This window comes from Electrophorus electricus, chromosome 5 (assembly GCF_013358815.1).
Source record: "Electrophorus electricus isolate fEleEle1 chromosome 5, fEleEle1.pri, whole genome shotgun sequence".
NCBI lineage: Eukaryota > Metazoa > Chordata > Actinopteri > Gymnotiformes > Gymnotidae > Electrophorus > Electrophorus electricus.
The window spans coordinates 7278990-7306656 of NC_049539.1; the positions used below are offsets into that span (position 1 = coordinate 7278990).

At 43.0% G+C, this 27667-nt stretch overlaps 2 protein-coding genes across 6 annotated transcripts in view; one reads left to right on the top strand and one right to left on the bottom strand.

The window, feature by feature from the left end:
• Positions 1–27667, top strand: part of acad11 (acyl-CoA dehydrogenase family, member 11) — a 40838-nt gene that overhangs the window by 8113 nt on the left and 5058 nt on the right. For both annotated transcript variants that reach the window (XM_035526101.1, XM_035526102.1), the window contains 3 exons: positions 2101–2208; positions 3927–4025; positions 23811–23883. In XM_035526101.1, the coding sequence (XP_035381994.1) occupies positions 2101–2208; positions 3927–4025; positions 23811–23883 (280 nt within the window). The remainder of the gene's footprint in view (positions 1–2100; positions 2209–3926; positions 4026–23810; positions 23884–27667) is intronic.
• Positions 16702–21375, bottom strand: ackr4b (atypical chemokine receptor 4b). 4 transcript variants are annotated; one of them, XM_027004339.2, is made up of 4 exons: positions 21194–21375; positions 20515–20615; positions 18460–18610; positions 16702–18161 (listed from the first exon to the last, which is right to left on the bottom strand). In XM_027004339.2, exons 3-4 carry the CDS (start codon positions 18478–18480, stop codon positions 17007–17009), a joined length of 1176 nt encoding a protein of 391 aa, XP_026860140.2. In that variant the 5' UTR covers positions 18481–18610; positions 20515–20615; positions 21194–21375; the 3' UTR covers positions 16702–17006. The 4 variants fall into 4 exon arrangements, with proteins under 4 accessions (XP_026860140.2, XP_026860141.2, XP_026860143.2 ...); XM_027004340.2 differs by lacking the exon at positions 20515–20615; XM_027004342.2 differs by lacking the exon at positions 18460–18610.

The following is a 27667-nucleotide window of genomic DNA, read 5'->3' on the forward strand; positions in this document are numbered from 1 at the left end:
TCTCACAGCGGAACTAGTATACCATTTCACATATCCCATCCCTTCCAGAAATGGACATTAGTGGCTTCTGCTTGCTGTCTTTTCTCATTGTCTTGTGAGACTTCAGGAATAAACACTGGTCTGTGATCACTGAGAAAGGCCAGTGTGCTTCTAGCATAAGCAGACTGTCTTCTGTGTATAACCCATACCAGAAACGAATCATCCACCATTTCACATGGCTAACTGAAGTACTCCAAGCTCCAGCTTTTCTTTAAAAGATGCCCAGATCCTCGAGGTCCCCGTCAGGCCATAGACTGAACCTCTCCCTGCTGCAGCTCTCCACATTCAGCTTGTGCTGGGAACAAGCCTGATGATCCTGTTTCAGAGAAACCAGAGACACAGAGCAGGGAGAAGAGCAAGCTGTACCGGACTTAGTCAATTAGGTTAATGCATATCACAGTGGGATGAAGTTTTAGTTTATATGTTGTTTTGCTTTAGCTTGTTTTCATGAAACACGAGCGAATACATGAGAGAACAGGGCTGTATAAAGCAACGTATAAAGCTGAATAAAGTAGTTTAACTGAAAAAGTTCTGTGATGGTCATTATATCTTACCAGCTCATAATCAGGGCCAAATGAATAAAACAGCAGCACACTGGAACAGTATTTTGGAAATTACAGATAAGAGGCAGATCTTACCAACAGGTCTTGGGCTTCAACATCTTTAGTTTGTTATAATATAGATCATCTTGGCTTCAAGAGGGTGGAATGAACTCCCGCTTGCTGTCCAGACAGCAGAGTCCCTTGCAGTCTTCAGACGCAGACTGACGACCCATCTATTTGCAGAATATTTAAAGGACTGACACTGCTCCCTTATTAACTGACTATTTTAGTACTTATTGTAGGGCACTGTTTGTTATTTAACAAACTCTAGCACTTATTGTTTATAGCACTTATCATTGTTTAAGATAGACCTTATGTATTTTGCACTTCTAGGTATCAGCATTCATCCCTGTATTCTACAGTATTCTAGTTCATTGGTATGTTTGATTCTAACCTACTATACTGTACTTGGATATATTCTATGAGTAAATGACAAAGCACTTTTGTAAGTCACTCTGGATAAGAGCGTCTGCTAAATGCCGTGAATGTAAATGTAAATCTTAGTTCATCTGAGTTATACTGGGTGAATATGTAACAACTGGAGCCACACACCTGCATGGAAAAAGAAAACCTTTAGTAAAAATGGTATAAACCTTTTTCAGTGATCTTTCCAGATTTGTGCTGAATTCGTAGCTTTATGTCTTTGGTCAGAGGATTTGAAGTTTTCACACTACTTGAATCAGAGTTTCTCCAGCAGTGCAGTAGGCATAGGTATTGGTCCTGTTTCAGGTTTGGTTCTGTGTTATCTGAGCTCAGTAGGGGATTTGTCTGAGGTTGGGTTCTGTGTGTTCTGGGCTCAGTGGGGGATTTAACTGAGGTTGGGTTCTGTGTGTTCTGGGCTCAGTACAGGGTTTAACTGAGGTTGGGTTCTGTGTGTTCTGGGCTCAGTACGGGGTTTAACTGAGGTTGGGTTCTGTGTGTTCTGGGCTCAGTACGGGGTTTAACTGAGGTTGGGTTCTGTGTGTTCTGGGCTCAGTACGGGGTTTAACTGAGGTTTGGTTCTGTGTTATCTGAGCTCAGTAGGGGATTTGTCTGAGGTTGGGTTCTGTGTGTTCTGGGCTCAGTGGGGGATTTAACTGAGGTTGGGTTCTGTGTGTTCTGGGCTCAGTACAGGGTTTAACTGAGGTTGGGTTCTGTGTGTTCTGGGCTCAGTACGGGGTTTAACTGAGGTTGGGTTCTGTGTGTTCTGGGCTCAGTACGGGGTTTAACTGAGGTTGGGTTCTGTGTGTTCTGGGCTCAGTACGGGGTTTAACTGAGGTTGGGTTCTGTGTGTTCTGGGCTCAGTACGGGGTTTAACTGAGGTTGGGTTCTGTGTGTTCTGGGTTCAGTGGGGGATTTAACTGAGGTTGGGTTCTGTGTGTTCTGGGCTCAGTACGGGGTTTAACTGAGGTTGGTTTCTGTGTGATCTGGGCTCAGTACAGGATTTGACTGTGGCCTTGCTGTGACTCTTGTGCTGCAGACTCGGGCAACATGGAGGTGTTGCATCTTTTTGGATCAGAAGAGCAGAAGAAACAGTGGCTGGAGCCATTACTGCAAGCAGAGATTCGCTCCTGCTTCTGCATGACTGGTATGGAGGAATAAATACAAACAGGCGTGCATGCACACACTTTAGGATGGGAGGCTCAGCTTGAACAAATGCACATGTGCATGCACACCCTTTGCCCCCTTGTTCTCAATGTCCTTATGGTCTGACGTAGAGATGACGCAAAGCCACACTGCAGCAGTGTGGTCTCAGACCTCTCACTGCTGGGGTTTTCCGGACTGCCTGAATTTTGGAGCCAGATATGTTTGATTAGGGCTGGCACTGAACACTGATCTGACCTCTGGGATTTTCTTATTGCTAGTCTGAGACAATTTTGTGCCATTATATTTTCTAAGCAGTACGAACACAAGTGTGGGTCGTCCCCCCCAGTCAGTATTTTTTATATGCAGTGCAGTCCATAGCCATGATATAACCTCAGTGTGAACTGCCAGAGTGGAATTTACATGGGCGTTCCATATCCCACATCACTGTGCAGGTGCAGATCTCTCTGCACACAAAGGTCAGGAATGCTGACAAAGCAGCAACATCCTGCTCCTGCACTTTGTCCCCTTCTAACTGCCAGTTGACCTCTTCTACAAATTCATTTAGTTTGTTTCATGGCTGGACTGTCTCACACACAGTCTTGTTGCCGACGTTATCCAGGCAGGTATGCGTGTCTTTTGTATGACATTTTTGTGTTTTTGTAAACATGTGGATGTGGGCCTTTTTGGGGAAGAGGTCCGTTAACAATAATGATAGACATAAGAAGTGTGCAGGATTGTATGTGGCCAAGGAAAATACTGGCTCTAAGCAAATGGAATCGAGCATTGTGGCCTCTAATGTGAACGAGGCCTAAGATCCACAATGCAACATCCCAACATTCCCAAGCAAACACCAATGTTCCCTAATGCATGCCAGCATTTGAATACTGCAAGTTGTGTGTGGTGGTGGTGGTGGTAGAGAAAGCTGAGCTGCTGGCCACTGGGGTTCTGAATTGAACCATCTGAGTAGCAACATTTTCATAAGAAAGCAACTGTTGATTACCTGCTGTTAGCAGCAAAAATAAATAGAACATAAATGATTGCTTTATGGAGTTGTCTGCAGTGTGGGCTGTATACACAATCTCCTAGTCGCCTTCTCCCTGTTTGTCTCTCGCTCTCCCCCTCTCTGACACTCTGTCTCACATGAGTCAGATGGATTAGTTTCAGGACACAATGTATATCTCCATAGAGACACTTATGTAGATTTGTTTGGATGAAGAAATTAATTCACAAAAGACCAGCAGTGGGGAGGAACAGATAGGACAGAAAATTAGACATTTCCTCTCCCTCCTGCTAATGTCCCTGGTGTGAGGTGTGTGTGTGTGTGAGATGGTGGTTAACGAGGTTCCAATCGTTGAACAGATGCAGATGGCGTCTAATTGTCCTAGAGCTTTCTGACACATTCAACTATGATTATGTTGAGAAGACAGTGCATGTGTGCGTGTGCGTGTGTGTGTGTGCGTGTGTGTGTGTGCGCACATGTGCATTGACATACATACATACCTGAGGGTGATTATTCAGCTTGGTTCCATATATTAAAAAACAAGTTAAAAAATTCTCCATACAATTCTCCATACATGCCTCCCCTGTACGCCATTGGCGCTACATTAGAAGGGGCAGGAAAGGCTGTAGCTGTAGCTAGGTCTCGGCCCCACATGCCTCCTCCGTGTGCGTGCCCTTCTCCCTCCTCTTCTCTACGAGTCCGTTTTCCCTCTCTTTCAGAGCCAGATGTTGCTTCCAGCGATGCCACGAACATGGAGTGTACCCTTCACAAGGACAAAGAGCACTACGTCATCGATGGGAGGAAATGGTGGAGCAGTGGTGAGTGTGTGTGCGTGTTGTGTGTGTGTGTGTGTGTGTGTGTTACTATATTTCAAAAGACCTACATTTCTTTAATCCTAGACCCAAAACTAACCAATCTTAGTACTGTGTTTACCCTAGCCCTTGCCTAATCCATGCACTTGCCTATTTTTAACATGTATTTACAAATGGGATTTGATCCAATATCATCATTTATTGGAACTGCACTTGTTTTGCTGTGATTGAGAGGATATCTATTCACAAGTATGGAAAGTGCGCACACACAAACAGTACTTGTCCTTCTGTACTTTTGTGGGCCATAATTCCTCAAAATAATATCAAAATGAATAAAAGCAACTAAGTTTAAGTAAGATTTAGGTTCTCAGAAGTATAGTAATACTAGAGTGCTCTGCCTGTATGAGTAAGTGAGAGATATTGGGATTTAAGAAAGAGGAAAAATGATATCAAAGCACATCTTCACAGTGTCATAGTAAACCTTCAACACATCCTTTTCCCACAGTGATTGTTAGCTTAAACATAATAGGCCTTGAACTCATATCTAAGGTTATGTGGAAGGTATAAAACACGGTCAGCAGCCACATTGCTTCACAAGTATTAAAGCTAAAAACTACAGACATATCATCAAAATAATTAATCCCATAAACTTTACATTTGACCATACATGACATTTAGACAAACCAGTTCCTCTCAGTCTGTGCCTAATAAACCACAGACCTCTGTCGCTAAAGAGGACGTTAAATTGCAGCGGGTGGCAAGCTGAACCAGAGCTGGTACACAAAGTTAGCCCAGAGCTGGAGCCTGCTAAACCAGAAGGTCTGAGTTCCCATCCAAAATAGAACCAGATGGTAGGAGGGAACTTGCAAATGCCATACGTGAAGGGAGCCATGATAAACCAGCCGCTGCCTGCTTATCGTCTTGCTAAATATGCAGACAGGACAGGCAGGGATTTTGTCTGGTGTATGACGTGCTGTGGCTTACAGCTTACTCTAAATCTTCACTCCAGGCTTGACTCTTCTGAGTCAGCGAAAGTGTTTAAGGAAGTCATTATGCTATGCTTGTGATCAGTGCAAGTTTGTTATGGATTTTTCCCCTCATTTTATCCTATATTTTTAATTTCTGTTTTCAGTTTGACTACATTTAAAGTATGAGAAATAAAGCACACACTAAAAAGCACACACTAAAAACTAAATGTTTATTTTACTGAAATCCCATTGGTATATCTCTGGCAGAAAACAGTGTATGTACAAGTAGAGCCCGGTTCTGGATCCACAGTCCATCAAATTTTTTTATTTTCCCTGGATGTGTAAATCAGGCATGGTCAATCAGCCACTTGTTTGCCATGGGCATATGAAACAACGGGAACTTTGTGCTTTGATATTACAACAACATTTGGTTTCTTATTTAATATGCACAGTCATTGTCAAAGTATTGTGATTAAAAAAACATTCCTCTCATATCGCTCCGGTGGGTGGTCATTTCCATCAGACTCCGAGCATCTACCAGGGGCCTGGGAATGCATCAGACTTTCAGTGCTCCTAGAATGGCACTCGTTTACTGAGATTGATGTTGGCGTTGCTGAGCTCTGTTGGAGACACTCCTCCAACTTAGGAGCCACAGCCGAAAGTGTGGGCAGGCAGATAGATTACTGGTCTATAGTTGGATGGCGTTTGGCCCTTATTGGGGTCCTTCATGACCAGTATCGTCCTGTCTTCTGTTAGCCAGCCAGAATGGGAGCCAGTCTTTAGTAGGTGGTCATTTGTTCTGCTAGTCGGTCCATGCAGAGCTGTTTTATACCCAGCAGGCACGGAGCATGTCAGGGCCTGGGGCTGTCTAGTTCTTCATGTCTCTGACCTGCTCTTGGACACCTGCTATTGTAATGCTGCCTGGATCCTTCTCTGGGAGACTGATGTGGCCAGCTGTGAGATCTCTTCACCACTGAGAACTGGTGTTTTATGATGATTCATTCTCTCCTATGCTATTCCAGTACTGTTTCAGCTCTGGGTGGACCCACAATCTGGGTTCTGTTGTGCTGAAACAGCTCCGGAGGGTTCACTGGAGGGCATTTTGGCTGCTGCTTCTTTTCTGTATCTCTGCAGTCTGGAGGCCAGTGTTGGGACCCTGATGGGGCCTGGCTGCAGATGATTGTTAAGTCAGTACATTCATTCTTTGAACAGGTAAAACAAGAACAAAGGCTTAGAAAGACTTCCTTAGAAATATATTTCCTATGGTAAATTAAAGGGACAAAAATTTTCCAAATCTTCACATTATGAAACAGCTGGAATACTGACAGCTTTTGGCATGGATATTTCATAGATTCTGTGCTAAATCTATTTTAGACGTGGCTGCCTTCATGTGGAGCACCTGATTTATGTAGCATAAACTGGTTTATTTGAGTACTACAAAGCAGTTTAATTCTTCATCTCATGAGTTGCACTTTATAGCCAAATGTAAAAATAATTTATAATCACTTTCATAAATATTCTTTGCAACTTTTTGGTGCTAACAATTACTTAGTTTTTTTTAGTTGGTTTGTTGAAATTTTTGTGTCCAATCTTCAGATATCCAGGAGAACTAGGTAGATGTTTCCACTAGTTCCATGATGTGTGGATAGAGTATCTTAGTCATCTTTACTGAAACAAGCTTGCAGTCTTAAATGCTGAAAATACTTGCCAATAATGAACCTAAATTTATTAGGTCTTGTAAATATAAATTTTTAACATTTTATTTTGATATTTTGTGTGTGTGTGTGTGTGTGTGTGTGTGTGTGTGTGTGTGTGTGTGTGTGTGTGTGTGTGTGTGTGTGTGTGTAGTGGTAGATTGAAACCTTATACAGCTGTGCTTTATTCAACAAATAAATCTGCCTGTTTTATGTCAGTGTTGACCAGACTCATGATATGGAACAGAACTGAATTTCTCCCCTGTGGTGGAGAAGGGGAAAAAAATAATATATATATATATATATATAAACTATATAAATCAGATTTTCTAAAGGGGCTGCAAATGTCCTAAAGGATTCATCTGAGTTCTGTTGACATGCAGGTCAGGTTTTCTGAACAGGTAGCTCATAAAACCACTTTTCACATTATGAAATGTTGTCTCACCATTTATTACAACAATGGATGATGTCATTCCATGTGTCTTATCTCTGCTGTGAAAGCCCCTGGATATTTTTTGTAAGAATTGGCAAGGTTTTTGAATTTGTCTCTTTGTCCTCTCCCCTTGCTGAATGCTTGGAACCGTCCTCACCATTGGTCTCTGTGCCTTAAGGTCGGCAGTATTTTGTTTTTCTTTGCACAAGGATTAAAGCTCCCTTGTTCTGAGTGTTGGCATGAAACCCCTATTAACTCTGTAAGCATACAGTTTGTGTTAACTTCAGGGCAGTTTTGTGGTGCTTTATCTACCAACAAAACCCAGTTGTGGACCCACCACTGAAATAAACCAGCAGTGGCTTTTAGCTTTCCTCTCCATTAGCTGCATGTCTTTTGGGGGGTGGACCAACACAGATACAAATGAGATGCTGTTGAACCTGAACTTGAAAAAACTTCCAGCATAGTAATCCTTGACCCACTCACATCAGTGTGCCCATGATCTCATCACTTAACACCCTCAAAACCTCACTGCTCATCGAGATGCTTTAGGCTCCCACCCGCACCCCCATGCTGTCAACACTTTGAACATACTGAGAGAACAATACCCTTGCGGTCATTGTCCACACACATCCTCTTGATGCCTGACAAGTGCCAGCTCTGCAGTGTGAAATAACAGATTGTGTGTACAGATGGGGCCTATAAAAATTCAGGATGTACTGAGAGATTCTCGCTGCACTCGCGCTCTCATCAGCCGCTTTTTTTAATCAAAGAAACAAGGCTTTCCAGTGCTGTCCAGCGTCCCCTAGGCTCTGACACACGGGCATGTATTAGTTTGATTTAAAAAAACCCCCAAAAAAACCAAACAGTGAACAGTTTATCTGAGTTTGACCCTGCCTCTGTTTGTTTGTAAGAGCATGAATGGTTTAGATGGAACTGAGCAGGAATACTACCCTGTGTCGCAGGGAATGTGACTCTATGTGGTGGGTGGCAGCCTTGTGTGGGTTTGGGTGTGTGTGGATAGATGCTTACTAGTGTTGGAATACTCAAGTACATAACTTGATACAAAATTTCTATAGCCATGGTGCCTATACCCTGTGGCCCTGGGTGCAAAATGCAAGACAAACACACGTAGCGATTTTAATACTTTTGAAGAATTGTCAGTTACAGTTGGTAAATTGTGGCACCACCCTGATTAACAGGGAAAATGTACCAATTTTAATAAATTTATTAATAACTAATAATTCAGTCTCAACTCATGAAAGTTGCCAATTCAATATGGGATTATTTCTCATCTACCAAACATCATAATATCACTGTAACAGCATCAGTCTTGCCCACTAGCCTCTACTAGTTTGCCAACCGCCACTGATGTCTCGCCCCAGGTTTCTGTCCTGGTCAGAGGGTGTGGGTGTCCACCCAGAACATGAGATTGGGGTCGTCTTGCCGTAAGTTGAGCCCTTGTTACATTGGCCCCTTCAAGGTGCTCAGAAGAGTTAACCCGATCCCTTGTTGAGTTCTAACCCCACTTTTCACATCTCGTTGCTGAAACTGGTACACTATAGCCCCTTCTCCTCGAACTCAGCACCTGTTACTCCTCCAGCTCCCCTGGATATTGAGGGTCAGCCTGCCTACTTGGTACGTTCATGGGAACTGCCCAGCAGCATCCTATACCCCTCGTTCATCGTGGATTTCCACACCTCCCATCAGTGTCGCCCTGGTTCTAGGGCCCGGTGTTGGCTGAGGGGGGCTAGGGTTGGGGTGTCTGGTGCTGCCTGTTCGAGGGGGGATTCTGTAACTGGAGATGCATGCGTGTGTTCAATTGGATCGTCCGGACAGCACAGAGAGAGTGAGGGAGGGTCCATTAACTTCCGGCGTCAGGTTAGTGTGCTAGAAGTTAAGGTCAGTCTTTGGTCCAGCTGCCAGATTTGCGGTGAGAGTAGTGTCCTTTCTGTGAAATTGTCTGATGACTCTTAAGAGTTTGCTGTTCCATGGAGTCATTGGAATCCAGGGTTCTTAGTCTGAGGGTTTGGACCTTCAGATCTGGCTCTAGTGAGAGTCACATATGCCTTTGTGGGCAGACCTTTTCTGAACTTAGAGTTTTCAGTTATATCTTGGAAGAGATGAAGCCTGCCTAGGTCATGCAAATTCAATAACCTCTGATCACGATTGGGGGGAAATAATTTAAGAGATATAGGAATACGGGAATACATAGGATCTGCCACATGAAGTAATAAAGGAATAATAAAAAGAAAGAAAATCATATATTCCAATCCATTTTTGCCTCTTGGTCTTGGAATGAGGGTAGAGCAATTAATAATCAGTTCAGTTACTTTGCTGGTTTCTAGCTGTTACAAACTACTAACTTTAATATATTGTTTAATTGGTTGATATAGGATTTCTGGTAAACAGAACTAGGAATGAGTAACAATTTTTTTACAGTATGCATGAGGCAAGCAACATACAGATGAGGTAATCTGGGTAAAGAATACAAATTAATGAGGTACAAGTCATGAACAGAATAATGCAACAATAGGTACTTATTAAATTACAGGAACAAATGTCTATAGATTAAGTGGTAAATTGTTACTTTGTGAATCTGTGGAATGAGAACAGTTACTTGGCCTGGTAGGGATTTGAGTCTAATGGAAGTTATGGTCTCAGATTCTTACAATATAACCAGTCAGGTAAGTTTTTCACCTTCCCATCCATCAGTTTTTACCCCCTAAGGAAAGGGGGTTGAGGGTCAGAAGCCAGGCCACCTTGACAACTAGGTGATTTTATGGCTTTGTTGCTCAGCACCAGCGTGTCCCAGGTCTGGTTTGTGGTCTGGGGGGTGGAAGCGAGTGCCCCTTTTGACCAGGTTAGTGGTTGTGCTAAAGGCCTATATCCTATACAAGTTGTGTTCTCTTTTATTAGCTTCTTTCATAAGGGACCTGGTTTGGACAAAGGGTAGGTGTTAGCTGGATACTTTTTATTATGTATTTTGAAAACATTTTTTTTCTGGAAGTTTTTCTACAGGGAGAGCCATTACACTCATCAACCACTGCTTTGTAATTACAATTCCTGGCTGCTTTAGTAGGTGTACCTATAATGAATGGCCACTTTATTAATATCTGCCCTTTCACAGTTGGAGCTTCTGATTGGTCAGAAAGCAGCATGAAATGATGAACCCTTCCTGCCAGGTGTCAGCAGTCCATGCTGGTAAAGGTGGAGTAATGGTGTGGGGCAGGTTTTTTTTGGTGCACCCTGGGTCTTCTGAAACTGTGAATGAATGTTTGGCCAGTAGAGCTTACCTCAGCATTGTGGCCCACCAAGTTCATCCTTTCATAGCATCTGTTTACCCTTTGGCAGAAGGACACTTTCAGCTGGACTGTCCAGCATGCCACAAGGTTTGAATAGTCATGTATTGTTTACAGGAACATTACAATGAATTTTCCTTACTTCCCTGGCCTTCACAGTCCCAAGATGATAATCTTATGGAGCATCTCTGGGATGAGGTAGAATTGGCTGTTCAGAGCATGTCAGTACCTCAGTCTAATTTGCAGCAACTGCAAGAATCTATCCTGCATAAGCCAAGATGCCTGCAGACCAATTTCAACAGCTAGAGAAATCAATGCCATGGCAAATTTCTGCAGTAGTGAAGGCCAAAGGACCAACATGCTTGCATTTTCTCCTTCCTTTTTAAAACTTAGAATGGAATTTTAATTTAGGAACTCGCATGCAGCAAGAGATTTTGACCTGAGTAGACTTATGTTTTTACAGAGTAATTATTAAGCATGAATGCAATTGATCAGTGATGCATGGGACTCACCACATTTGGAAAATCATAGATGCTCGTGAGCTTCGCTTGCTCTCCACTCCACAGACCTTTCATAAGTTTCACATCTGCTTGACATAAAACATTGGGATGTTTGTGCCAAAACGGCAGCCAGTCTCTCACTGTGCTGTATTTCTGTGCTAACCAAATGCCATTTTTTATTTTCACTTAGTAACCAACTCTGATGTGGCTTACTCTTCCTTGTGTGTTGCTTTCTTTGAAGGGATGGCTGGTGCCATAAGCTCGTGACTTGTGAAAGCTTACTGATGTGACCATTATACTAAGTAATTGTTGATAACTGATTCTCATCATCTCATTAGTTCTCTAAGTAGCTATATAAATTAGCTAGTTACATTGCTAATTTAACTACCTAACCATCAGAACTACTGTAAATGAATGTTACAAAAACTTGGTCTAGGTGAATTCAGTGAATCGGAAACTTCTTGGAAGTGATAATAGTTTGTTTATTAGCTACATCCATGTAAAGTCAGATCTAACAGATATACATGTTCTCTCCATACATTAGAACTAACCCAAGCACAGTGGTTGCCTTACTCTCAGAAACAAAGAGAAAGCATATGTCTATGTTTACATCACAGAGCAGGATCCAGTGGTATCACATGTTATAACAACAAAAACACTCCCTCATTTCTCTGGAACAGAGTTATACCCATGCACACCCTTTACAACCTACTCTTAAAGCAACAATGTACTTTTTTGATTGTTCAATGAACACCCTTACTGGGTGACCCATTTAGGAATTAAAGTTCCAGAGAAGTGTTTTTCATTGTAAATACACATGGATTTAACTGTGTGCCATTATTCAGGGGCTATTTCATGTAATGACCGGCTGTTCAACCACACACCTTACACAAGGAAATAAGGTTTCATTTAAACAAACTCAAAACACTGCCCCTATTTAGCTTTGTGTCCCTGTAAACAGTCCTTGACTTGCATTCTTTGCCAGTGTGCTGGCAATGAATGCAGAGCTAATGATCGATCGGAATTGGTCTGTAATCATGTTTGTAATCAAGCTTTATTAAAGTTAATGTGAATCAGAAATCTGAAAATGTTTTTGCTTCTCTAACTAGAGTGAATTGGATATTTTATGAGCGGGACATGAATTTATCAAGTGGCGTTTGATTAGGCACATGTTTCAAAACTAAATGATCTGTATGCTAGACTGCATTCTATCATGGAGGATAATGAATCCATGTTTTTATTTTATGACTGCACACTGCTGGATGGTCAGTAATTGGGTGAGGAATATTAGTTTGATTTTATAACCGTGAATAGAAAGGCTGAGCACTGATAAAGGTTAAATGTATACAAAATATTTTAGTTGATACAATTGCCATATCTCCCCAAAGCAGATTGTAGGTGACTTGCATTCTTGATAAAATGCTGGGTAAAATGTGCAAATAAGTTGGAGTTCTTCAGTACTCCACCTTCTTCAAATTGTAAAGATTTGATTTACCAGGGCCATAACTGCGGTATTTCCGCTACAGGGAACAAAGGCATTGGAGCAAACAATGAAATATAAACCTCCTGCATGTTCCTGCTAGCTGGTGTTAACGCGAACTAGAAAACATGCCATGATTATTTATTAGCACCCCTTTTAGAAGTTGTTTAAAGGAAGCCAAATGTCAATGCACTTTGACTAAAGATTCCAGAAAAACAAGAGCATTTGTCAAAGAAATTATATCACTATGAATCTTTGTTAGTATGACAAAGGGCATAAATTAAGTTTACAATTATTGTTATTGTTATTATTATTATTATTATTATTATTATTAAATTATTATTTCAGGTTGACTTTAAAATAAGCAGGAAACAGCAGGCAGAAGGACCCCTGCCCCTGACACACAAGATTAATAATAGTTGGTGATTCATCCCCAGTTTGTGTGTGTTTCTGAAAACTCAGCACTTTTACTTTTTACAGAATATGTCAGTAGGGAATTAATATAAATTTGTACAATATAGTCAATATATATTTCAACTGAATGTTGTGGAGCATCACGAAATGCATGAGTAAGTGTGAAGAGGGCATTTGTGAGGTGAGATGTGAAACATTTGATCTACAGATCTTTATGCAGCCTTTAATGTATCTTTGACATTAGCATGAATGTGACAGGCATTTATCACAATAAAGGAGCGCTATATTGTAGAGCTAAAGAATACATTTTCCCATCATAACTAAGCCCTTCTACTTGGTAATATGGAATTTTGCAGACATATGGACACACATGTATCAAACACTGCTGCAGAACTCTACCCTTCTCTCCACTTGCTGCTGCTTGGGCCTGACCTCCTTTGCTCTTTAAAAATTTCCATCCTACTGAAGGAAAACAGTCATTGCCCTAGAATGCTTTCTCCGGCCAGTGATTATTTTGGTTTCTCTTTCAACTTTCCACATCCTCCTATTTTCCTTCATCCATCATTTCAGAGGCGACACAGAAATATGCAACACCAGCGGCCCCCGCATTCTTTTACAGTGCCTGTATTGTTCTTGCTTTCCCTCTGTCTCTCTTGCTATGTCTCTCTCATTTCATTTTATTATAATGTTTTATAATGCTGCATAACTCAAACAATTTTGCCAAAGCAGTACAAAAGTGAAGTCATCTGTAAAAAGGAAGATTCTCTCTCTCTCTCTCGCATTTAAAGTCTCCTGGGACAGGCGATTTCCACCGATGGCTCCCAGAGTGGCAGGGTGCTGAGAGTGGGAGAGCCTTTGGTTTGACCCCACTTCTTCTGTCTACACGCAGTCACTTGCAAACTATCACCCTCTCACGAAGCCTGCAGTTTGGCCCGCAGGCCGAGCCGTCGGCATGCAGAGTGGACGCAGCGCGGGGCGGCTTTCGGATATTGTAAAAGTGTAGTCATGACCGATCGAGACAGATGTGGTATGTGTGCGGCTGAACGATCAAGTGCACACAAGGAGTCAGTGTGAGAGAGAGAGTGTGTGTAAGTATGTATAATTTTAAGATTATAGAGAGATGACGGACAGTCTGCACATGATGTGGTCATCATTCTTAATGGGATAATAAGGATGTTGAAACTCATTTGTTGACATCTTAAGTGAACTAGTTTAGGTGTTTATTTTTGCTTGAATCTAAATATTAAAGATCTGTATGTTCTGGAATGAATGAAGAATGTCCATTCCCTCTGACTTTGCACTGAGCTACATCTGATGGCTTAATAAAAGACCAATGCGCATTGATGTAGCCCAGTGGGAATTCTGAACGGTGCGTTCTGTCATGTTTCCTGGGAACACTAGGTTCACTTTAGCTTCTTTTATTGTCTGATCTTCTCTTTTTTCACGAATTCAGACCAGCTGACACAAACACAGCCTGTAAAATCTACTGAGAATTATGGGTCTTGCCATTGGATGACCCAGAAAATAGTAGACTATTATAAACAGTATTTGCCCCCTTATAAATAGAGCTGGTGAACCCCTGGGAATACAAGCTCCTCTTTTATGTAGTGTGCCATGAGCTTGTGAATGGTATGTTAGAAAGATGTTAAATCTTGGAGATGGATTTGAAGGTTGTGCTCTGAGTGCTAGAGCTTGAGTGTCAGGGAGGCCCTCGATATAATGCAGGGTTTCAAGTCTATGTGCCAGTTCATGAAAAAGTATGCAGTCTTTACTTTAATGGCCTCCAAGGAGACAATCACAGTGGAGACAATGCAGTTGGGGCATTCTCTTCACTTCTGCAGGCAGAGGTTCTTTTACTTTAACCCTTTCTGCCCCACACCATATTGGAAAAAAAACAAAACAAAAAGCGCTGACCCAGAGCAGATCAGTGTGCTCTCTCGCGGTTTCAGACCGCCTTTTCTTCTCCTTCCAAATGTGTCACCAGTGTTCCTCACATGCACACAGAGCCACGCCTGTTTCCTTGTGGGACTATTTTACATGTAGCACGTGTAGATTGAATAGGCCTTTCAGTTATGCTCTCAGCCTGTTCAGTAGAACACATACTCAAGCACAGCTGCTAATAATGACGCCGGTACTAACATTAAAAACGATGATCCTCGCTAAACGTCTTCCTCTTACCGTATAAATGGAAATGAGAAAGGTCAGATTGTACATGGATAAAAGCAAAGTAGGCACACCATACAATAGCCCCAGTTACCAGTGCACATGCACATACACGTGAGCCTTGTTTTGACTGTACAAAACACTCAAACTGAGTCACACTTGCTCCCACATGCATGTATGCTTGTGTCACTTTTCCACTTGCTGGGAAGCTGGAGCCAGAATCCTCAGGGGGATGGAGACAGGGTGGAGGCTCACCGCTGGTTTGTTCCATTCATTGCTTAACCAGATGTAAATCATAAGACACTGAGGCCAAACGCAAGCACTGGATTCAAGCTGTCACAATATGAAGTTTATATTTTCAAATAGTCATAGTTTATATTTTCAAATATATAAGAATAAAATATTTTAAATAATCAAGGCTTAAATGCCATTAGAATTGTTACATTAAATAATTTAGATTTTCTGTGGTGTAACAAAAAGCCAAATGTCCCAAGAACTCTCATCAATATTAATAACTCAAAAATGTGAGGCTCCACTCCATTCTCCAGGCCCTCGTGTGTGCTGCTCTGCATTAGTAGAGGTTTTCCTCTCCAGCTTCAAGAACGCTTCCTGGCATCTCTTGCTCTGGTGTACGTGGTGATGGCCTAATAAGGCTACGTAGCCTGAGTTATACTTTTGGGAACATAACAGAGTCATCAGTGCATAGGTGTACTCACATCCTAATATGGTCTAATAGGATGCTGTAGACAAAAGCTTTGTCCAGTAGCAGAGGGTTTAAACAAGTTCTCTGGGTTAAATTACAGAGCTTTCTTCCATTCTTCGGTCTGAGTCATCAGGGTGTGTGGCAGGATAAACATGAAATTCTAAACCACAATTTTTCCAACCCTCTATTATACTTGAATTCCATGCAATTTAGTGTTGCTAAATAACTGATAAAGTGATAATGGATGTTAAAGTTGGTAACCCATCCGTGTAGTGTCATAGTGTCGAGAATCTTGATCCTTTTTTTACCTGGATCTTCCTGGAGTTAAGATTGCTGTCGTTTAGAAGTGATGGAACATACCATCTGTTTATTACACTGTGATAAAATGAAAGACTACTTTGTTAAACTAGAAAGAATGGGCAACGCCAGGGAATGTGGCTAGTCAGTTCTGTGGTAAAATACTGGTTTCATTCAAAACCATATAATACATTAGAGTCAGATGCTAGTGCTCTTCTTTCACATCGAGTCAGAATGCAGGATTATACACAAGCCCCTCGCATCATTACACACAGCTACCCAGAAAGTAGAAGCTGTAGGCCATCTCTTGTTTAGCCATCCTTTATCAATGGTGAGTATTGGCAGTTGGCTGGAGAGCTTCCACACTTATGTGTGATCCTGAAACGTGTATTTAAAAAAAAATTAAAAACCTCCAGCAACACTGCTATCCCTGACGGGTACCCATTCAATACCCACAACAACTTCACTACCATGCCAGTGTTCCTGCCGTGTTGAGAATGGTCTGCCAAAAAAATAATGTCCAGTCAGAAAATGACCAGTGATAAGCAAGGTATAGGGTGTTGAGTTGGGCACTGCAACAGATGGGAGCCAGAGATGTTATAGTAATGTGGCCCCTGAGTGTATGCGTCAGGAGCCAGAGATGATACTGATGGATAACTGACCCAACCAGATATACTTGTATTCATTTGAATATGAAAAGCTTGTTTACAAAGCTCTTACACCATATCTAATAAATGTATATAGTGGTTTAATATAGAAATACTTCTGTACAATATCTGTATTATTTATAAAAACTATACAAAAAAACTAATCTTTTTTAGATACCTGAATTTTCATCACAGATAAATGTGGTTAATTGTTTTCTCTCTGCACTCCCTGTGTTTACTAAAATCTTTACATATGTTTTAATAATAGATATGATAATGATATACCTTGCCCATATTCTTGGTGTGATGATGATATTTAAGAATAATTGTATTGTCTTTTTATAAACGTATACATTGCCGCCTTTAGTCTTTGGCCATCCATTGGTGTTTTAGATGGTGAAAGTGCTGGTGTCTTCATCATCCGACTCGGGTGCCGCGTTGTCGGTCGGGTGCTCGCGAAGCTTGAGAGAGACCTCGACCGGCACCGGCATCTCGCTGCCCTGACGGAGGCGCCTGCCGGTTTGACCGCAGCGCTTGGCGAGCTTTATCATGTGGTCCTTGAAGGAGGAGCCGACGAAGATGTAGAGAACAGGGTTGAGGCAGCAGTGCATTAGGGCCAGGCTCTCAGTCACCTGATTGGCCCGGTCCAGCCCCTTGCTCGTCTTGCAGTCTTTCACCAAGGCATAGATGGTGTCGAGGGCCCGCACAAACTTCACAACGCTGTAGGGCAGCTGCGTGAGGAGGAAGACCCCTACCACGGCTATCAGCACCCGGAACGTCTTCCACCTTTGAACCCCTCTCACCCCTGACGTGGCCGCCTGGCTCAGGGCCCTGCCCACCTGGCAGTAGCAGAACAGCATCACCACGAAGGGCAGCAGGAAGCTCAGCAGCACCTCCAGGAACTCCAGGCTGGCTTTGGCCCCCTGTGCCATGGTGACTGGGTACACGGCTCTGCAGGCCTTACGCCCGCCAGAGTGCTGCTTAACTGTGGCCAACACCAAGTCTGGCAGACCGAGTACACAGGCCACCGCCCAGACCAGGAGGCACAGTAGCAGTCTCTGCCTGCGAGGGTTGCCTCTGGCCAGGCTGAGGGCGCTGGCCGAGCGCTGCTTGAGTGCTCGATAGCGGTCCACGCTGATGCAGGCCAGCAGTAGCATGCTGCAGCTGAAGTTGGTGGTGTAGAAGGCGGAGGTGATCTTGCAGGCAGCCACACCAATCTCCCATCCATTGATGGCATCCGCTGCCCAGAAGGGCAGAGTGAAGAGGAGGAGGAGGTCAGCGAAGGCCAAGTTGAGGATGAAGACATCCGTCAGGGTCCGCAAGCGCTTCCGGGACAGGTAGACAAAGACAACCATGGAGTTTCCTGCCAGGCCTACCACAAGCGCCAAAGTGTATACCACAGGGAGGAAGAGAGCAGCAAAGGAACGAACATCCTTTTTGTCACACACCGTGTGGAAGTCTTCATAGTTTTCATAATGCTCATCATAGGAGCTGTCATTGAAATGGTCATCATAGTCAAAGTCTGGATGGGAACCCATCGTGACCTGAAAGAAAGATGAGTTACATTAAGTTTGCTTGAACATATGGACTAGACAATGTCAGTCTGTGGAGACTTCGTCAGGTTCACTGGCAGCTTTGCCTCTAGCAGTTGTCTTCACTGGCCAAGAACAGTGAGCTTTATTGCCTCTTTATTCACATGTGCGTAATAATAGGAGAATAATTTCTCATTTCTTTTCTCTTCTACCGGGAGGCACATACAGTTTTCTGCTCATATTTCAAAGCGCCTGAATGGTAGCCCATTTGACTCAGCTTCCATTTTACAGTCATGTATTATGAAATTACCTGATGCAGCAGAGGATCCATCTTACTTGTACAGGGTTTAGTTCCAGCCCTGTGCCAACCACACCTTACTCATTTAATCATGGTCTATAGAAAGATCAGGAGGCTTTCTTCATTGTTCTGTAGATCTCTGCAAGCTTCCTTGTATTTTCACCTGCACTCATTCAACAGGGATTGATGGGCAAAACACTTTTAGCCACAGTAAAACTAGGCATGGTCCACTTTACACTGACACACTATGTCTTTTCTGAAGTCAAATGTCAGCTTTCTTTGTAAATTTCCTGGTTTAGACCAGAAGACGTTCTGTTTAACAAATGTTACTGTAGGGACCTTTTACAATTATGGGATTTTCATGCTATTTACACAAATGTCAGTACCCAGAAAACAAACACATCTGTGCGTAATAGTCATGGAATGTCTAATGGCATGGTTGATGCCTCTGCATTAGAGTCCAGAGTTTTGTTTTTCTAGACACGGGATACATTCTCTCTGTTACTTTCCTATTGAGTTTGAGACTTGGTTTCTTCTCTTCAGCTTAGTAAGCAGCACTGATGTATTTATTTATTTGTTTGTTTATATATTTTTTTCACTTCAGTGGCCACGAGAAACATTTATAGTTTAATGTGTTGTTTCAAGGGCCACGGGGTGCTTGTGAAAAGTTTTGCTTTCCTGTTGGAGGCAGCTTCCACATCACTTTGATAAAGGAATTTAAGAGGGCAATATTTTATCAGAAGGAGCCTTTGTTATGATGGATGGAACATATGGCACAAAATGAACATGTGTTTAATGTGATCCTCTGGGCTTCCTGGGTGCATGGCATCACACAAAGAATAGCTGCACGAGATAAATGTGATAAAAAGGAAAAAGCCAGATCCTCTGAGGGTAGCATGAGGGTTAACAAATGACCTGCTGCAGGTACTGTAGAGCAGGGAAAATGCTGCACTTACTCTGCCGTCACTGGGGACACCTACTCTCAAACGCTCCTGTCATGCCCCAGTGTGTACCACCTACCATAACCATCATCTTTTGCCACTATCGCACTGCTGGTATACTGGTTTCATATCAGCAGTGCAGCTTCAGTGGGAAAGTCTGTCATGCTCAAGGACGAGTGACGAGTTCCAAAGTAAGAGGGAGAGTGTCTGTCTGTGTGTCTCTGTCTCTGTCTCTGTGTGTCTGTGTGTGTCTGTGTGTGTGTGTGTGTGTGTGTCTGTGTGTGTGTCTGTGTGTGTGTCTATGTGTGTGTATGAGAGAGAGATAGATACTCAGTGTTGTCTGTTAAGTCACATATTTTGGCATTCCAGTCCTAAAGATAACAGTACTGAGATTTTGGTTTTAGAGCGCTAACTACAGTGAAGTCAGTACAAATCATACAGTTCTAATCGAATCAATAATTCTTGTCTATTATGAGCAATCATTACTACTTTTATTAGAGAATAATTATATAACAATAATCAGTTAGTTTTTTATGATTGGGTAAAACTGATATGTAAGTTAAAGGTTCTGTTTTGGTGAAAAATAATGGGTGCAGGTGAGAGATTTCTGAACAGCGTCACTTGAGTCTTGGCTAAAAGTGCTGGAGTGGTAATCAGAGTGCAGCTCCCTGCTCTCACCTCCTCTCCTCCTCTCCTCCCTGCTACAGGCACACAGTTCAAAAATGCCCAGCAGCCATGTACACTGAGTCTCAGGGTAGGTGTGTATGCATGTCATTTAGAGACCAACATTGAACAGCATGTGATGTAAAGAGCTGTCTCCACCCAGTTTATTAGCTCAGTTTATCTTAGGCACTTAGGCGTTTGGTTTGTAGTGCTACATTTAGTTTCTCAGGTGGTTCATTTTATACTGGGAAAGGCATGCAGGGCCACTTGTGATGTTTCACGAATTACATTTGGGTAAATCATAAAATGTGTTTTGAGTAAATCACTCATTTCTGTTAAACCAACGTGTCTAATATAGCAAACGTAAATGGTTAATCAAACATTATCTAGAAAAAAGATTGACCGTAAAGTCTGACCTATAAATATTACAGGTATTATAGTCATAAAGCAGAAATCTACTCACTTTTGTTGATTTTCTCCCACCTGATTGTAATATCGACTGGACTACACTGCCCCAGTGTAATACCTCACAGCTACTCCACACTCACTGTGCCACACTGCAGCCTGGCAATTAAAAAGGTTCCTGAAAGAACCTGTTACACCCTCTGACACAGAACACATCCTTCACCTTCATACAAGAAAAAGCTTTGCTTGTTTATAGATTCTTAAAAAAATAAATCTGCTATTTAGCTTAGCAACTTAGCTATTGTTCTTCTGAAACCTTTAAGGCAAAAGATATTTCTCTTATGTACTCAAATGCCCTACCAGTTTCTTAGTTGGCAAAGATCCTCATGTATCCTTATTTGTTATGAACTTTAGATCTAGTCATAGACAAAATGTATGAGTCACACTTGGGAGCATGATAAGGCTAATATGGCAGGGGAGTTGCACTGTAATCAACCTTCTCTATCTCCTGCAGTTACTTGCCTGTGAGCTTAGTTGCCCCCTATTTATTGTTTGTTTGTTTTTGGGTTTTTCCCCCCATTGGAAGCAGTTTTATTTGAATGTTCATTTTCAGACCACTAAATGCAGTGATCGATATCACCTGCCACTCCTATCTCACACTGATTTAAGTTTATAAAATAAAGAAAAAGTTCCATAAAATCCCAGTGAGCTGAGTTAGTCAGAGGACCGCTTCTTACCTTGAGCGTGATTCGCCCTTTCCAGACGAGCTCCGTTGCCTAGATGCGTTCACTCAACCAGAGCAGAGTTCCAGACAGCACTTCTCAGTGCTGAGGAAGGGAACAGACATAACAGAACAGTCTGACTGAAGGATGCCTGCTCGCGCTTGTGCGTGCATGCATCTGTGTGTGCGTGCGTGCGTGCATGCATGCGTGTGTTTGTGTGCTTGGCTGCACGTGGGACTGAGTAAGTTATACAACAGGATTCCCCAGCTCTTATACCATACTCTGAAGCTTCTACACCCTTTCCTTCTCATATTTTTTTCCTTGTCACACTTATTTTTTCTTTCACATTTTAATTTTCTTCAGCTGCTTTCCATGACGGTAAATTTGATGGTTTGTTTTTTAATATGAAGTCCAGCTTTTATTATCCACTACATTTGTCCAGCCTGTGCATAATAAGCCGTTTTAGCGCAGTGCATTTTAATAAGCTAAACACACAGTACCCAGTTTCACAGTTCAGACAGACAGTTCCTGCTGATTCTCTCCCTCTTTCCCGGTCTCACTTTTTATCTGTTCACTTTTTATTTATGTGCTGAATCACCAAGCTCTGATTAACAGATCATTGAGGCTTTAGATATACTTCCCTCCTTACTGCATCTCTCTCTCTCTCTATATATATATATATATATATATAAAATTAAGATATTGTATTTGTAAACTAGCTTCAGAGTTTCAAACCTCCAGAAATGTTATACTTGCACTTTGTCTTGTAAGTTCATACTACAGAAAATAAACGTGGTAACATTAACAAATGGGACAATAAAGCAGGATTCATTTAAAATATTCAAATCGGCTTCACAGGGAAAAAATCCTAAAAGCCAAAGAGAAGATGCCAAGAATGGGGGGGAAAGGCACTGTAGCGTCACTTCACTGCTGTAGACGTCACGTACTGCTGTAGGTTTTGTTTTTAATTTAATGGTTGACAGTTACTACCTCACTTACCTCATTTCCCAGATTTAGGGGGGAAATACCTTTTGTGACCGGATAAACGTGGGAGATGGGTTGAGCAGGATGCTGCTGATTGCTTATGAAGGATTCCTGGGAATCCTCTTCATCTGTAATATTGTGTAATAATTCTGTTAAGTGGCAGGTCTACAGGCATGGGTACAAGCTGCCCTGGATTTTTGTTGTTGTTGTTGTTGGCACAGCAGAACGCACCTGTTCGCCACCAGAATGGCCAGTGATACTTGCGATTTTCTGGGTTGTCTGCTAGGCATGACAGGGCATGCCTTCAGTCTCTCATCCTCAGGGTTGTGTTGCTGGATGTGCTTTCATAAGAATGCAAAACACACACCCAAAACACACACCCACACAGTCCTACAGCTCAGCCAGAGTTGAGGGAAGCCTTTTCTGCATGTGGGGGTGGAGGGGGTAGGGTGCGTTTAACTGTGCATGTGCTTTCTTGGTTAATTTCTCTATATTGAACCTCTACATTGAAACCCTGTGTGTCCGTGTGTGTGTGTGGCAGGTCTGGTTTGTCCTTTACCCTGTCACTGTAATTAAATGACAGTACAGGGCTATGTCTGCAGTGTACAACATAAATAGCATTATTCCAAAATCAAAGGGTTTGATTTTGCCCACACATGTGCCCATGCCCTCTACTCAGGCAACCTACAAGATCTGGTTTGAGATAAAGATCTGTTTTGCAGGACAAACCAAGGTTGATATTAGGACTTACTAAGATTTATGACTCACTAAGATCTTGCCTTTTTAAATATCTTATTCTTTTTGTATATATTTTTGTGTAAGCAAAAGCTGATATGCATGGCAATTAAAAGCATATGTTTGCATTGATGTTTAGGTGTTTGCACTGGTGTGTGTGTGTGTGTGTGCGTGCTTATGTTGTCCAACAGTTGTGAAGGGCTGCGAGTTCACTCACTAGCTTAATTTCTTTGGACTCTTGTATACACACAGATTGGTTCTTTTATCAGAGAGGAAGTATAGATGTTAATATTTTTTAAATAGTTAAAGGCTTCCGGTTTCTCTGGAAACCACAGTCCACTTCACTGCAATTTTGTCATCCTCTGCTAATTTTAATACTGTAAATTGTAGTTACTCACACAAGTGAGTACACAAGTCGTTCTTCAACTTTACAGCACATGGTGCAGAGAATGAGAGCTCCCTCTAGAATACAAACCCAAATGAACAAACCCATTACTAACATAAATGACCTGAAACATCTGACACTACTCCATGTTCATGAAAGTAGCTGTGTTATGAGCGGTGTAAATTTGAAAAGAAACTCTGTGTGTGTGTGTGTGTGTGTGTGTGTGTGTGTGTGTGTGTGTGTGCGCGCGCGCACGTGTAGAAGTAAAAAAAAACACACAGGCTGAGCACACAGCAAAAGCAACAACGATTAGACTGGAATTCCACCATAATCGCAGTAGAAGTTGGAGTTTGATGGCTCTGCCAACCAAAACATATAGAACATCTCCAAATCCTTTTCTCAGGTGGACCACTCATTGATCCTGGCAGACCTTTTCAGTAATATTCTGCAGACTCACACCTACTTGATTCTTTATGCATGCATCGTAATGATATTTTGAAAAAAGCTTGCCCTTTTTTTTTTTCCTAGGTGCAGGTAACCCAATGTGTAAGCTCGCCGTGGTGATGTGCAGGAGCAAGTCAGCTGACTTGAACAGTACCAGGTATCGCACTGAAATAATTTCTTTAGTGTTGTAACTTTTCTGTGTGCTTGCGTGTGTGTGTCTGTGTCTCTCCACAGTGTTCTAGAGGAAGTAGAGGTTGGGAATTTAGTTATGTGCTGATCAGCACATAACACTGTGTGTGTGTGTGTGTGGGGTGTGTGTGTGTGTGTGTGTGGGGTGTGTGTGTGTGTGTGTGTGTGTGTGTGTGTGTGTGTGTGTGTGTGTGTGTGTGTGTGTGTGTGTGTGTGTGTGTGTGTGTGTGTGTACACGCATGCATGCTTTCTCCTAGTCTTGGATTGAACAAAGTCCCAAACCCAGCCAAGCCAACACAAAAATAAACATCAGCAGCTACTGGCCTTATTCCACTCTCGTCCTAACCTCCTCTTTATAAGCCTGTGTGACGAGGTCCACATCCACAGTGCACTTGGGCCCTGGCTATGGTCATCACTGAGGTCCAGTCGTCTGCATTCCTCTCAGTGAACCATGTCTAAACACAGACTTCAGCTCTCACCCGAAAGCATGTGGAGGGCGGTGCAGGGGAGAGATCGGGAGCGAAGCGGCCTATAGAAAGAGGGTTTAAAAGAAAATAAAGCATTGACAACTCAAAGAAAATCTTATTCATGACAAGGAATACAGGCAGGAAGTGGAGTGAGCAATTAGGCTCATCAGAGCTGCTTGTTTTCACCCGTCATGACGTTTCATGGACAGATGCGCAATTCACAGGATCAACACATCTGCTACATACAGACATTGTTCTGCATACAAGCAAGTGAGCATGTACTCGCACACATGCACAGAGAAGATGTAAAACCACTGTATACTTCTCATGTTGGCGAAACCGACACCTCTTCCTTCTTGCCTCCTGACTCATCTTTCCCTTTTACTCTCTACCTCCTCCCTCCCTATCTTTCTGTCTCTCTCTCTCCCTCTATTGTTGTTGCTGCAGTGACATGGCAGAATGGAAGTGGGTGTGGGTGGAAGGGGTTATTAGGGGTTACAGTGTGAGAAATGAGTGTGTGCCACTTAAAACCTCAGGGAGAATAACATCTCCACCCCGCAATGCTGACCCAGCCTCTTATAAACAACACAGAGATTGAGATTAAGACAGGACAAATCCGTTGGTTATTCTGATATATGAAATATTTGGTGGTTTCCACATTTTTCTGTATGTGCTTGGATGCGTATGTGTGCGTGTAGGTGTGGGTTAGAGTGTTGGGGATAGAGTTTAGGTGTGGGTTAGAGTGTTTAGGGGATAGAGTGTAGGTGTGGGTTAGAGTGTTTGGGGGATAGAGTGTAGGTGTGGGTTAGAGTGTTTGGGGGGATAGAGTATGTGTGGGTTTGAGTGTTTGGGTGGATAGAGTGTAGGTGTGGGTTAGAGTGGGGGATGAAGTGTAGGTGTGGGTTAGAGTGTTTGGGGGGATAGAGTGTAGGTGTGGGTTAGAGTGTTTGGGGGATAGAGTGTAGGTGTGGGTTAGAGTTTTTGGGGGTATAGAGTTTAGGTGTGGGTTAGAGTGTTTGGGGGGATAGAGTGTAGGTGTGGGTTAGAGTGTTTGGGGGATAGAGTGTAGGTGTGGGTTAGAGTGTTTAGAGGGATAGAGTTTAGGTGTGGGTTAGAGTGTTTGGGGGGATAGAGTGTAGGTGTGGGTTAGAGTGTTGGGGGATAGAGTGTAGGTGTGGGTTAGAGTGTTTAGAGGGATAGAGTTTAGGTGTGGGTTAGAGTGTTTGGGGGGATAGAGTGTAGGTGTGGGTTAGAGTGTTGGGGGATAGAGTGTAGGTGTGGGTTAGAGTGTTGGGGGGATAGAGTGTAGGTCTGGGTTAGAGTGTTTGGGGGGATAGAGTGTAGGTCTGGGTTAGAGTGTTTGGGGGGGATAGAGTGTAGGTCTGGGTTAGAGTGTTTGGGGGGATAGAGTTTAGGTGTGGGTTAAAGTGTTTGGGGGATAGAGTGTAGGTGTGGGTTAGAGTGTTTAGAGGGATAGAGTTTAGGTGTGGGTTAGAGTGTTTGGGGGGATAGAGTGTAGGTGTGGGTTAGAGTGTTGGGGGATAGAGTGTAGGTGTGGGTTAGAGTGTTGGGGGGATAGAGTGTAGGTCTGGGTTAGAGTGTTTGGGGGGATAGAGTGTAGGTCTGGGTTAGAGTGTTTGGGGGGATAGAATGTAGGTGTGCGTTAGAGTGTTTGGGGGGATAGAATGTAGGTGTGCGTTAGAGTGTTTGGGGGGATAGAGTGTAGGTGTGGGTTAGAGTGTTTTGGGGGATAGAGTTTAGGTGTGGGTTAGAGTGTTTGGGGGGATAGAGTGTAGGTGTGGGTTAGAGTGTTTGGGGGGGATAGAGTTTAGGTGTGGGTTAGAGTGTTTGGGGGGATAGCGTGTAGGTGTGGGTTAGAGTGTTGGGGGGATAGAGTGTAGGTGTGGGTTAGAGTGTTTGGGGGGATAGAGTTTAGGTGTGGGTTAGAGTGTTTGGGGGGATAGAGTGTAGGTGTGGGTTAGAGTGTTTGGGGGGATAGAGTGTAGGTGTGGGTTAAAGTGTTTGGGGGATAGAGTGTAGGTGTGGGTTAGAGTGTTTGGGGGATAGAGTTTAGGTGTGGGTTAGAGTGTTTGGGGGGATAGAGTATGTGTGGGTTTGAGTGTTTGGGTGGATAGAGTGTAGGTGTGGGTTAGAGTGGGGGATAAAGTGTAGGTGTGGGTTAGAGTGTTTGGGGGATAGAGTGTAGGTGTGGGTTAGAGTGTTTGGGGGGATAAAGTGTAGGTGTGGGTTAAAGTGTTTGGGGGATAGAGTGTAGGTGTGGGTTAGAGTGTTTGGGGGATAGAGTTTAGGTGTGGGTTAGAGTGTTTAGAGGGATAGAGTTTAGGTGTGGGTTAGAGTGTTTGGGGGGATAGAGTGTAGGTGTGGGTTAGAGTGTTTGGGGGGATAGAATTTAGGTGTGGGTTAGAGTGTTTGGGGGGATAGAATGTAGGTGTGCGTTAGAGTGTTTGGGGGGATAGAGTGTAGGTGTGGGTTAGAGTGCTTGGGGGGATAGAGTTTAGGTGTGGGTTAGAGTGTTTGGGGGGATAGAATGTATGTGTGGGTAAGAGTGTTTGGGGGGATAGAGTGTAGGTGTGGGTTAGAGTGTTTGGGGGATAAAGTGTAGGTGTGGATTAGAGTGTTTGGGGGATAGAGTTTAGGTGTGGGTTAGAGTGTTTGGGGGGATAGAGTAGGTGTGGGTTTGATTGTTTGAGGGGATAGAGTGTAGGTGTGGGTTAGAGTGTTTGGGGGATAAAGTGTAGGTGTGGTTAGAGTGTTTGGGGGGATAGAGTTTAGGTGTGGGTTAGAGTGTTTGGGGGGATAGAGTGTAGGTGTGGGTTAGAATGTTGGGGGATAGAGTTTAGGTGTGGGTTAGAGTGTTTGGGGGATAAAGTGTAGGTGTGGGTTAGAGTGTTTGGGGGGATAGAGTTTAGGTGTGGGTTAGAGTGTTTGGTGGATAGAGTGTAGGTGTGGGTTAGAGTGTTTGGGGGGATAAAGTGTAGGTGTGGGTTAAAGTGTTTGGGGGATAGAGTGTAGGTGTGGGTTAGAGTGTTTGGGGGATAGAGTTTAGGTGTGGGTTAGAGTGTTTAGAGGGATAGAGTTTAGGTGTGGGTTAGAGTGTTTGGGGGATAGATTGTAGGTCTGGGTTAGAGTGTTTGGGGGATAGAGTGTAGGTGTGGGTTAGAGTGTTTAGAGGGATAGAGTTTAGGTGTGGGTTAGAGTGTTTGGGGGGATAGAGTGTAGGTCTGGGTTAGAGTGTTTGGAGGGATAGAGTTTAGGTGTGGGTTA

Bases quoted from the DNA above. Each gene is read 5' to 3' on its own strand.
- ackr4b (XM_027004340.2), bottom strand. From the start codon at position 18,480: ATGGATCCTCTGCTGCATCAG. The intron at 18,162-18,459 runs GTAATTTCATAA...TCTTTCTTTCAG, and splicing joins TGGATCCTCTGCTGCATCAG to GTCACGATGGGTTCCCATCC.